Below are 12,916 nucleotides of genomic sequence, written 5' to 3' on the forward strand. Positions count from 1 at the left end.
CCTGTTACACCTCTAGGTCATGGGTTCAACACCGCCACACGTGCAACAACCTTGGATTTTTTTTGTTTTTGTTTTAGTACAACCCTAGATTTGAACGGTTTGTTTCAGTATTATGGGGGGAAATGAATGCTAGGGCATGGGAGACTGGTAAACACGATCATATCGGCATTGGTCAAAGTACATCAAAGTAATCCAAATTGGCCCTCAAAAGTATTCAAGGTTTACTTTAACAGGCTTGATGGGATTCAGTGAAATGAAGTTACAATCACCCTTTACCTACCCTCAAAGACAACCCCTCGAAAGCCCTAACATTTCAGGCCTATTTGAGATGTAAGCCACCTGCGGGATTCGAGTCTGTGAGTCTGTATGTGGGTGTGGGGTTTCCCTCCAGTCTCCGCAGGCCCATGGGATTAGTCCTTTTGGAGAGGTCTGCCCCCACGTTGCCTGATGAGTCACTTAAGCCCTGGGAAACTCACACCACCCTCCTAGGGCCCTTTGACGCTAAGGAGTAATCTGCCTTTCTAATGCCACCTACCCCCCTCAAAACCTGTTCACTACCCATTTCCGATAGGGTCCTAACATTGAAAAGTAGGCTTTACTTTATTGCATTGTTTTACTGGGCAGCCTCAACTTTCTCATTTCGCTCAATGCTTAAAACACTGTTTAAAAAGGCTAACCCCAAATTAACTTTAAAAGCTTGGAACGTTTTTTTCTTGTCACCCATATATATATCCTGGTGAAATCCACGACCGTGTTGTGGTCTGATTGTGGCTCTTCCCCAGTAAACCTCAGCACCGTGAGACTGATGGCTGGAGGACTTGTAATGTGCTCGTGTCTCGACTCTCTATATTGTCTCAACAAGACCCAGGATGTTTCACAAGCCTGCCCTGAGATCCAGTCATGCACCCGTTGCTGCAGGAAGGATCCATGGCGGTATGTTATACTATGTGGGTCCTTCCTCCCTTCAGCGGACAGATGACCCCTAACCATGTTCAGCCCGTGCTCGTCCAGCCTTCTGCTTGCCAACTAAACACAAAGGTAGGATGGATTTTCCACAGCGTCCTCAGTCACTCATCTCTCTCTCCTTGTTTTTATCTCTGGCAGAAGGTCTAAGAGGTTGATTAAAGATTGACACAACTGCAAACAAAACCCTCTGGTTCCATCAGTACACATATAAGAAGATGTGAATTTGCTGCAGGTAACGCATCTAAATGCTGCAACTCCTAACAGCTCAAATCCTAACAACGGCAGCATCTTATGTTAAATCCTCAATTTAAACACACATCTTAAGTCAGGATTCTGCCCCCACTGTGCATAATCTGGGAAGTTTCTTCTCTTATGAGAGAAAGTATGTCAAGTATGCCCGTCTCCTTGTCAAAGCCAGTCTTTCCCACCCATAGGAGAACAGAAGGAAGACATAACACTCAAGTCTGGGCTTTGGACGAGCTGGGTTCCAAAAACAAATAAAGCCCAGGCTCAGGAATCATCAACACACACCCAAGAACAAGAGGAGAAACACTCCAAAAGATGTGTGGCGTGTTCTAGTTTTAATTATTTCTTTGCACGAGACCAAGACAAGTGTCAAACAAACCAGGAGAAGAGAGGATGGAAAAAGGAGGAATGGAGCGGGTGGGGTCACCCAAACTACCCCCCCCCCCCCCCCCCCACTACACAGAATTGTTAAGCATTGTCACTCTAAAGAAGAGAAGGGATAGGGAGAGAAGGAGACAACAATGAGAGAGAACACAGACAGATAAAAGACAGAGATAGAGACAGAGAGACAGAGACAGAGAGAGAGAGAGAGAGAGAGAGAGAGAGAGAGAGAGAGAGAGAGAGAGGAGACTCCTGGGTTAGCACAATGTGCCCAGTGACTATAGTTCTGAGATCCTCAAACAAACCTTCTCTGGGTGTCATGGTGACTGGGCAGAAATGACATCAACTGTTATATTAGCTGATCCTTCATCGCATCCCCAGATCTTACTGTTGTATCCCCGTGCCACTGTTCGCCTGTTAGTGGGGGCTCCTGGTGCAACAATGCGACCATCTCCAAGGTGACGCAGACTGGCGTTTACAAGGCAAACCTAGCTTGACTACGCCAACAAGCTTTGTCGCACATTCCCATTCTCGCTGTACGGTAGCTAGCCTAGCTACCTCCCCTTTCTGGCATATATTTTTCCCAGCAGAGAGAAAGAAGCAGGGTGGCCATTGAGAGAGGGAAGCCGGGCTTTGTAAGGGCTAGACCAAAGAGCCGAGTTAAACAAATTAAAGGGGGGGGGGGGGTAATTGTGAGGGAGGGCCCCATTGACACAGCATCACAACTCCTCTTTAGCTCTGTAAACCACTGATCTCCATCAAAGACTGGTACCAATAGAGGGTGGTGCTGACTTATTACACTACAGACTGGCTCCTGGGAGTCCTTTGAAAGTGGTATCAAGAAAGGCTTTTTGACTTACTACAGAGTCTGTACTACAGCCTGGCTCTTGGAAGCCCCTTTCAGAGAGTAAGGGACTGGCGATTGGATAGGGGGACATATGTGGCTGTTTTCTATAGCGGAGAGTAGTAGATGTGATAGAGACAATCCCCACGCCACTGTGTGGTGTTTCGGCGCCATCAATGTTGTTGTTTCTGATCAATTAAGCAGCATCGAGTCTGCTTCCGGGAGGCACAGCAATGATATCGCTGAATGGACAACGATGGATTGAGCTATTCTGGGAGAACCCATCTTTAGAGGGTTCTGATAGGAGCTCTTTAACCATCATGAATGACTTACCTGGAGAATAAATATTATAGGACCGAGACTTAATATAACACATAACTGAGCGCATTTAGAGTTTGGGTCTGGCTTTCCCATTACTGAAGGTCTATGCTCCCTTTACTAGTCCATTCACAGCACCCTGAACTGTACTGAGAGCTGCAGAAAGAGAAAAAGGAGATGGGACCGATGCTTGTAAATCTGGATGAGAGACAAACTTATTACAGTTGGGTTAGGAACACCGAGCAGATCAAATGAGAAGGAAGATGGGCTCACCGCAGGAAGCTGACTTAGTCTCCACCAGCTTAACCCTTCTTGTCTCGTTGCGGATCCGGTCATCCGTCTTGTCCACCAGGTGGGTGAGGTCATCTATGATTTCTAAGAGGGAAAGAGAGAAGGGACAAAGTTAGTTGGAACGATGCTTCAGTTCAATATCAGTTAAAGTACATCTCAAAGACCACAAAAGGAACACCTATGTGAGAATGCTATTCATTGACTACAGCTCAGCGTTCAACACCATAGTGCCCTCAAAGCTCATCACTAAGCTAAGGCTCCTGGGACGACTGCATGGCCAGGCACGACTCCAACACCATCATTAAGTTTGCAGACGACACACAGCGGTAGGTAGGCCTGATCACCGACAACGACGACACAGCCTATAGGGAGGAGGTCAGAGACCTGGCCGGGTGGTGCCAGAATAACAACCTATCCCTCAATGTAACCAAGACTAAGGAGATGATTGTGGACTACAGGAAAATAAGGAGCGAGCACGCCCCCATTCTCATCGACAGGGCTGTAGTGGAGCTGGTTGAGAGCTTCAAGTTCCTTGGTGTCCACATCACCAACAAACTAGAATGGTCCAAACACACCAAGACAGTCGTGAAGAGGGCACGACAGAGCCTATTCCCCCTCAGGAAACTAAAAAGATTTGGCATGGGTCCTGAGATCCTCAAAAGGTTCTACAGCTGCAACAGCGAGAGCACTGGTTGCATCACTACCTGGTACGGCAATTGCTCGGCCGCAAGGCCGCAAGGCACTACAGAGGGTAGTGCGTATGGCCCAGTACATCACCGGGGCTAAACTGCCTGCCATCCAGGACCTCTACACCAGGCGGTGTCAGAGGAAGGCCCTAAAAATTGTCAAAGACCCCAGCCACCCCAGTCATAGACTGTTCTCTCTACTACCACATGGCAAGCGATACCGGAGTGACAAGTCTAGGACAAAAAGGTTTCTCAACAGTTTTTACCCCCAAGCCATAAGACTTCTGAACAGGTAATCAAATGGCTACCTGGACTATTTGCATTGTGTGCCCCCCCAACCCCTCTTTTACGCTGCTGCTACTCTCTGTTTATCATATATGCATAGTCACTTTAACTATACATTCATGTACATACTACCTCAATCAGCCTGACTAACCTTTGTCTGTATGTAGCCTCACTTTTATAGCCTTGCTGCTGTAATTTTTCACTGTCTATTTACTGTTGTTTTTATTTCTTTACTTACCTTTTGTTCACCTAATACCTTTTTTGCACTATTGGTTAGAGCTTGTAAGGAAACAGAGCCTATATAGGGGCTGTCGGCAGCCTCAAACAGCCCTCGAGACAAAAGACAAGAGCGATAGGGTGGGGGGGAATGTGTGAAAGCACTCTTTTCCCTTTCAAAATCGTTCAGTACTTCCTGAATCAATGCTGGCTTTAATCAGTGACTCTACTGTGATTTAATGGCTGCTCGTGGAACAGACGTCGGCCGGGCGCTGCTGCAATACAGTAGGACTTCCTGTCTTGAAGGCCGTCCAGCTGGAGGCCTGTGATTCATAACGACGAGTTGCTGTGGTGACACAACAGCCACAGTAGTCCACAACTGCTGGAGACCACCCGACACCACGACTTAGGTCACTGCCATCCAACACAACAGCTCAGCAAAATCCCAGCAGGCAAAAGTGGTTGACATGACGTCATAATAAATGTAAAACTGGTCATTTAAAAAAAAAAAAAACAGTTTTAACCAGTTTTGCTCCCTGGGAAATGCACTCGCTGAAATGCACTCGCTGCAAGAGCCTGTTTTTGTATGACATTGAGTAAACTGTGTTTCAGCGACGAGAGCCTTTGAAAATGTTTCAGCGACGAGAGCCTTTGAAAATGTTTCAGCGACGAGAGCCTTTGAAAATGTTTCAGCGACGAGAGCCTTTGAAAATGTTTCTGCGGCGAGAGCCTTTGAAAATGTTTCAGCGGCGAGAGCCTTTGAAAATGTTTCTGCGGCGAGAGCCTTTGAAAATGTTTCAGCGGCGAGAGCCTTTGAAAATGTTTCTGCGGCGAGAGCCTTTGAAAATGTTTCAGCGGCGAGAGCCTTTGAAAATGTTTCTGCGGCGAGAGCCTTTGAAAATGTTTCTGCGGCGAGAGCCTTTGAAAATGTTTACACTGCTGTACTTGCCATTCAACTCATAGGCGGAGTAAAGCAATTACTCAACAATGAAACACAAACATGAAGAAATATCTGAAGAAATATGAGCGAAAAAAAAGTGTAAAAATGGCTCATTGCTCGAGTTCTACATTAAATTATGTATTGCTAAACAGAATCTAAATGATCCATTTCGTCTTTAGAGTTTGGGGGTACGTCTGTAGATCGAGCTGTGTGGCACTGGCTCGTCGTTTGTTCGATTCAAAGCCTCGATGATAGGTCCTCTCCAGTCTCCAGCAAACCTTTGACAGAATTAAAAATGCTAGGGCCACGAACAGTGACGTGTTGTGGACTGACATTTTTTTTTTTAAACAAACTGAGCCTGAGGAGAAAAACACCAACTGAAAGGACAGAAACTCTGTTCACATATTACCCATTTTGGCAAGTTGGAGTTTTTTTTCAGGAAAGGAAAGCAAGTCTTTCGCCTACAGGTCCTCCTTTGGCTGCCAACTCAAACAAGCTGCTTTCTTATTTCCAGGAAACTACCTGTTTTCTGATGTCTGAGACAGACATACATGGCTAAGAGAGGGTTTTCTAGCAGGTTACAAAATTACTCCAATACAATTCACATCCGTCCTGTGTAACATCAACTAGGATAAATTATGAAATTCCCACGAGTGAGTTCGAAGGTCATAATCAGACTATTCTTATCTCTAGTTAAGTTGTCTTTCCTAGTTTCGAGACGCCCCTTTGCCAGTGAGAAAACATGCTTCGGTAAGTGGAGTCATCAGTGGATGACAAGGGAACCTGCTTTCAGCCCAACTCAGATAATTAAGTTGGGGATAATTTGGGTGAGACGGGTCAGGCAGCGTCAGCTCTAAAGGGGCAAAGTGCGGAGGAGAGGGGCGACGGAGAGACGTGAGAGGGCAATGTGTGAAACATCTCCTGGGACATCCACCTCATCCTAGCATGAGGCAACAATTTATGAGTGGTGAAAGAGAGAGAAAGACACCAAGAGACGGTCTTACAAGTTCGACCAGCGACCCCTTGGGACACACACAAAAAAAAAACAACGAACCAACTCGCTTTTCCTCTTCGCATGCCGCGCTCCAGAGATACAGTTCCCAATTTCCTAATGTAGCACGTTGCGCCGATACATGACAGCTGCTCTCCCTGGCTCGGACCAGGCCTATCAGCCACACCACAAATACATGGCATGTTCCAAAACGAAGGTTGTTTATTTTAAATGCTATTACACTGGATAAACCTCCAAACCCACAGTGTGGGAGAGAGCACAGAGTCATAGGCTCATACTTACACAGCGATGTCATTCGCTCACTTTGAGAATTCAGGAGCAACATGCCAGAGACAGAAAACACACAAGTCACACATTCTCACACAGAAGCTTCTTAACTTAAATGAGGAGAAAGTTGGCGGGACACAGCTGTTTGTGTCTAGTTTACTATTCAGTGCACAGCACATCAACAAGTTGAATGAATGGATTTCTCCACCCACACATCCCCACAGACACAAACCAATGTGAAAGCCCAATCTAAAACAGCAATCTAAAACTGACGAAAAAACTCCAAGCAAAGACTTTAAAAAATGCCGATAAATGGGCAACGAGCCCTCAATATTCCACCTTTTTTAAACGAAGGGACAAGTGATTGCAAGTCAGAGGACGAGTACATTGGTAAAAACAAACAAGAGTAGTTTTCTTCACTATTAAGACAACTTCGATGTTCTTCCTTCCCTGAGGAAAGAGACATGAATCTATCAGCGTCATACTATACACTCAAGAAACTAACTACACTTTTCTTAATTAATCTACGCAAAGATATTTATGTCCTTGTTCCAACATTCCTCTAGAAAATGTAGGGGGCAATTAGCAAGTTCTTAATGGATACCGACTGTTCCCATTGTCACCTCATTTGTTTAGCTAGAAAGACAATTAAAAACTCCAGGCGCAGTCGATTGGGGGAAAGACCGGGTGGGTGGGTGGTTGTTTGGCAGCCAAAAGACAGAGACAGCAGTGCTGTTGAGATTACGCGGATGTGTCAACTGACAGACCAAGTTCACAGCTCTGAAAAAAAAAGAAGAGACTTTCCTTCCCAAACAGTAAAATAAACAGCGCAATCCTGTCTCTTCCAGAAGAGTACACGCCATTGTCACCTTGCTTTCCTCTCTTTCTCTCTCAACTATATGCAAAGAAGGGAAAGCACCCTCGCATGAGATTGATTTTGTTTTCAGGTTGCATCATCTTCCTAGTTGTCTCTGTCTTTGTCCTTATAACAGTACAGGTTGCAGAGGAGGAAAGGTGTAAGCGTGGCCACGAGTGACGTCATTTGACACAGCAATTCCCCGACCACACCGGTGCACCGTAGGACGACGGTCCCGTTCTTCTGAGGAAACATGGCGCCGCCGAAGACTTAGGACACAGATGTTGTTCTGCGATGACGTCACCCACACCTTTACTTTCTCGTCTGCGGCCGACTACACTGCGCCCTCTCAGAGTCCCATCATGTCCCGTCCAAGACAATTACACTGCTTCTCTAAACAATGTTTCTGATTGCCTTCAGATCCAATGCCAGCTTCCTGTCTCAAGACACAATAGTTAACAGGTTCATGTCCATCCCTGGTGGATGGTCATCTGGACGGAGAGGCTGAGAGACTTCCTCTCCTCTGCACATAGGGAACAGTGAGTTCTAGGATGAACGCCTTAGTTTCAGTACTGGACGGCCAATTGTTCTGGGAGACCAAAGAAGCAGAAATCCCTTTGAGGAATAGTGAGGAATAGGGTTTGTCGTGGACAATGTTCTACTTCCGTGTCCGATCACTGGCTCTGACCATGAGATTTTCCTCTCAGACGACACAGAGCAGAAAACTCGCATCATTCTCCATTTCCTTGTCTGGCATCTCAAATCATGTCTCACACTGGCAAACAAACATTGGAGGATATGACCTCAAGGTCCAACATTACCCATTCTTGCTCATCCAGATCCAACTTCATTACACAACTGTAAGCAGAGCAATACTTATGGTCCGGTACGAACATACAGTGGGGAGAACAAGTATTTAATACACTGCCGATTTAGCAGGTTTTCCTACTTACAAAGCATGTAGAGGTCTGTCATTTGTATCATAGGTACACTTCAACTGTGAGAGACGGAATCTAAAACAAAAATCCAAAAAAACACATTGTATGATTTTTAAGTAATTAATTTGCATTTTATTGCATGACATAAGTATTTGATCACCTACCAACCAGTAAGAATTCCCCCTCTCACAGACCTGTTAGTTTTTCTTTAAGAAGCACTCCTGTTCTCCATTCATTACCTGTATTAACTGCACCTGTTTGAACTCGTTACCTGTATAAAAGACACCTGTCCACACACTCAATCAAACAGACTCCAACCTCTCCACAATGACCAAGACCAGAGAGCTGTGTAAGGACATCAGGGATACAATTGTAGACCTGCACAAGGCTGGGATGGGCTACAGGACAATAGGCAAGCAGCTTGGTGAGAAGGCAACAACTGTTGGTGCAATTATTAGAAAATGGAAGAAGTTCAAGATGACGGTCAAAGACCCTTGGTCTGGGGCTCCATGCAAGATCTCACCTCGTGGGGCATCAATGATCATGAGGAAGGTGAGGGATCAGCCCAGAAATACACGGCAGGACCTGGTCAATGACCTGAAGAGAACTGGGCCCACAGAAAGAAAAGAAAACCATTAGTAACACACTACGCCGTCATGGATTAAAATCCTGCAGCACATGCAAGATCCCCTGCTCAAGTCAGCACATGTCCAGGCCCATTTGAAGTTTGCCAATGACCATCTGGATGATCCAGAGGAGGAATGGGAGAAGGTCATGTGGTATGATGAGACAAAAACAGAGCTTTTTGGTCTAAACTCCACTCGCCGTGTTTGGAGGAAGAAGAAGGATGAGTACAACCCCAAGAACACCATCTCAACCATGAAGAATGGAGGTGGAAACATTATTCTTTGGGGATGCTTTTCTGCAAAGGGGACAGGACGACTGCACCGTATTGAGGGGAGGATGGATGGGGCCTTGTATCGCGAGATCTTGGCCAACAACCTCCTTCCCTCAGTAAGAGTATTGAAGATGGGTCGTGGCTGGGTCTTCCAGCATGACAACGACCCGAAACACACAGCCAGGGCAACTAAGGAGTGGCTCCGTAAGAAGCATCTCAAGGTCCTGGAGTGGCCTAGCCACTCTCCAGACCTGAACCCAATATAAAATCTTTGGAGGGAGCTGAAAGTCCGTATTGCCCAGCAACAGCCCCGAAACCTGAAGGATCTGGAGAAGGTCTGCATGGAGGAGTGGGCCAAAATCCCTGCTGCAGTGTGTGCAAACCTGGTGAAGATCTACAGGAAACGTATGATCTCTGTAATTGCAAACAAAGGTATCTGTACAAAATATTAAGTTCTGCTTTTCTGATGTATCCACATGAGTGGATAAATAAAATGCTAATTAATTACTTAAAAATCATACAATGTGATTTTCTAGTTTTTTTTTTAGATTCCGTCTCTGACAGTTGAAGTGTACATATGATAAAAATTACAGACCTCTACATGCTTTGTAAGTAGGAAAACCTGCTAAATCGGCAGTGTATCAAATACCCACTGTAAGTAAGGAGGCCATTCGGGACCATTGGAGCAGAGCTGTGGCCTTGGCGCCAGTTACAAAATGGAGTGGAGTTCATCAAGGGGCAGGAAGTGCAACTGAGTGAAGCAATGGTTCAGGTATTGGGGTCTGTCAATGCAGTGTCCTGGGAGGGATTTCCCAGTCTCATTCCCCACAGGATGTGGTGTTGGGCCACAGGCCAATAGGCATCCAGTACCACCAACAGGAGCTGTCACGGCAGAGTCTGTAGAAGAAGCAAAGCAGCAGTCCTAGGCCTCGAGTGTGTGTGTGTCTCTGTCTGTCTCTCTCACCCCCCCCACCCCCCCAACCATGTCTCTTGTAGGCTATTACAACAGGGCTCAGACAACTAACATCAGCCCTAAACAAAACAAAGGGCAATGTCGCTCCTCGAGATGAATGAGAGGGGACTCAGTCCCTCCCCAACCTCCTTCATATCCCTCCAAACACCCAAGTTGCTGACTCATTTGTACTGGATTTGCTGTTGCGGCTTTGGGGCACCATTCTAAACAGTGACACCCCACTGGCTCCAGGACACGCTGTATTAACTGTGTGTGTTATTGTAGGATGCCTTCCCAATCCGATGGCCCGGGCACAGAGAGAGAGAGCGAGAGAGCGAGAGCGCTGCTTGTTTTTTACAAACACAAAACGACTCGGCAGGCGCTCATTTTGTTGCACTTACCCGAGTGATTTCTCCTGAGGATATGACAGGCAGAGAGCTCCACTTTACACTCTGAATCCTGGGCCCCTGTCGCTAGTTACCCACCACAACTGTTACCAAGTGGTCCCAATTGTAGAGAGGAGAGGTCCCTGGTTGCCAAGCAAAACACAACACACTGTCGTTACTGATTACACTATTTACAAGAATTTGCGCCTTTCCGTCAAAGTTTGTCTTCTTCTTTTTCTTCTTAAGACTTTTCCCCCCACCTCGATGAGCATGGTAAACAAACGCACCCGAGTGGCTGCTGAGTGAGGATTAGTAAGGGCTGCACTCACAGCTCTGAGCTTTCGGACTTTATAAACTGACAGCGAAGCCCGGAGAGAGCAACGCTGAGCTGGGTCCAATAATGTGGAGAGAAAAAAACTAACTAAAAGGAGCCATTTCGATCTCAATAAGAAGGACTTGGGTAAAGAAACAGTGCAGAACATGTGTTTTGGCCAGTCTGACATGTGGGAAGTAGAAGAAATAAACAACGCCACTTTCTTCTCCTAACAACCATCGAGCGTAGCTAGTAAAAAAAAAAAAAAAGAGCTGTCCGTTTATTTGTTCATAATGGCGTGTCTGTTGAGGTTTACAAGACCACTTGCTGATGGGAAGTTAATGCCTTGATTTCTGAAGTCGATCCAAAACCAACAACATGCCTCAAGACATGTTGATTCATGATGAAAAAATGTGACCACAAAAATAACAAAATCAACAATAATAAAAAATAAACACTACATTTGGCCCTGTTAGCATTGCTTGTCCAATGAATCTGATTTATACAAGGTTTGTAAAGCCTCAAAGGCTCTTAGAAGCTGAAAAGTATGTGTGGAATGGACTGCTTTTACGAGAGGGGATCGATAGGCCTCGACCAAGGCAGTGACAAATGGCACCTTGGGCCACCAGAAAATAGCCTTGCCATGAGGTCGAAGATGTGTGTGAGTGTGTGTCCGTGTGTCTCTTCCTCCTGTGTGTGTCAGTCATTATCTGTAAGCAATAACACACTCGCCAGGAGCTTTTTGGAGCTGAAGCATCTCCATGCGTTTCCTCCCAGCATCTGGTCTTCTGAAGTGCCTCAGCACATGTGCATAGATTAGTCTCACCACAGGGTTGGAATTGCCCCTGCCTCCATGAATCCACAGCCCTCCACCGAGCACGACGGGGTCCCGTACCATTTACCCCAAATATTCGCCGTCAGTCGTCACACGGACACCCAAAATGGAGGTCGGGTTGACGGATGACTCTGTTTAAGGTGGAACCTCCACTAGAAAGAATGCACTTGAAAGAGAAGCCATAGACATCCCCACCACTGAGCCTTTCACTGTGACGAGTGCAGTCCTATCCCGCCGCTGTGCCCTTGCTTTGACAAAATACAGTCGATTTGGGTCCGACTGGTGTTAGCGAAACAGGAAGTCGGGTGAATTACGGCAGTGGTTCTCAAATCTCTCCTCGGGGTCCCTCAGACGTTTCACAATTTTTGCTGTAGCCCTGAATTAGCTCACCTAACTCACTTAGTCAAGAGCTTGATGAATAGTCAACAAGTTGAATCAGGTGTTCTAGTTCTGGAAGAGATGAAATACATGGAACGGCTGGGGGGTCTCCGAGGAGAGGTTTGAGAACCACTAGATTAGGGAGTCCAGCTCGGAGCAGTAGATAGGACTGCCTGGATTAACCACATTGTAGAAGGACAAGGTGGGGGGCTTATGACCACTTGGAAAGACTGCGTCTGTCATGTTGTACGATCATGTCATTCTGCTGGGTTTCTCTGGGGGGGGGTGTGCAAATCCGAACCATTTCGAGAGTGAAAATGCATTGAGCATTTCTTCAGGTAAACGTCAACCCTCCTGTGCCGATCGTCGATGTTCTGGGAAATCATCTCAGGGGACAAAAAAATGAAAATGATGCCTCTTTTAAAAGAGCAGAAACCCACAGCGCAGGTCGGGCACACCGCGGAACGTGGTATACTGGTCGGTTGCCAGATTCTCAGAACCAAACCTAGGTCTTTCATACCCACCAGGCCGCAGCCATTCAGGATATTGCTTCAGAGGGTTGCCAGATTCCAGATTGATCCAGCAGCTTCCGATCATGGCCAGGTGCCACTGAACAATGGGAGAGTGATGAGCACGGGACTCAGGACAGGGGAACCATCGTGGGCACGGACCCACAAATCACACTTCCTTACCAAGACCTTGGAGGAGGAGGTAACACATTGAAACGGGGGAAGATTTCACTTGTGCCGCCACTGGCTCAGTTTAGAGTATGGTGGTAGCAACACCAAAGGTGTGGGTGTTCCGCAAGGGACACATCAACTAAGAATTGGTTGACAGTTCTGTAAATCGTTTTGCATACAAGTGTCGGCTAAATGACCATGCTGTTATCATTATTAGGGAAAAGTGGA

The 12,916-nt window shown here is 46.4% G+C and overlaps 1 protein-coding gene across 1 annotated transcript in view; it reads right to left on the reverse strand.

Annotated features, from left to right (window-relative positions):
• stx8 (syntaxin 8) overlaps positions 1–12,916 on the reverse strand; it is a 48,358-nt gene that overhangs the window by 4,533 nt on the left and 30,909 nt on the right. The window contains exon 7 of the mRNA XM_021556986.2: positions 3,029–3,130. Coding sequence (XP_021412661.1) covers positions 3,029–3,130 — 102 coding nt within the window. The remainder of the gene's footprint in view (positions 1–3,028; positions 3,131–12,916) is intronic.

Source organism: Oncorhynchus mykiss, chromosome 13 (assembly GCF_013265735.2).
Source record: "Oncorhynchus mykiss isolate Arlee chromosome 13, USDA_OmykA_1.1, whole genome shotgun sequence".
Lineage (NCBI taxonomy): Eukaryota > Metazoa > Chordata > Actinopteri > Salmoniformes > Salmonidae > Oncorhynchus > Oncorhynchus mykiss.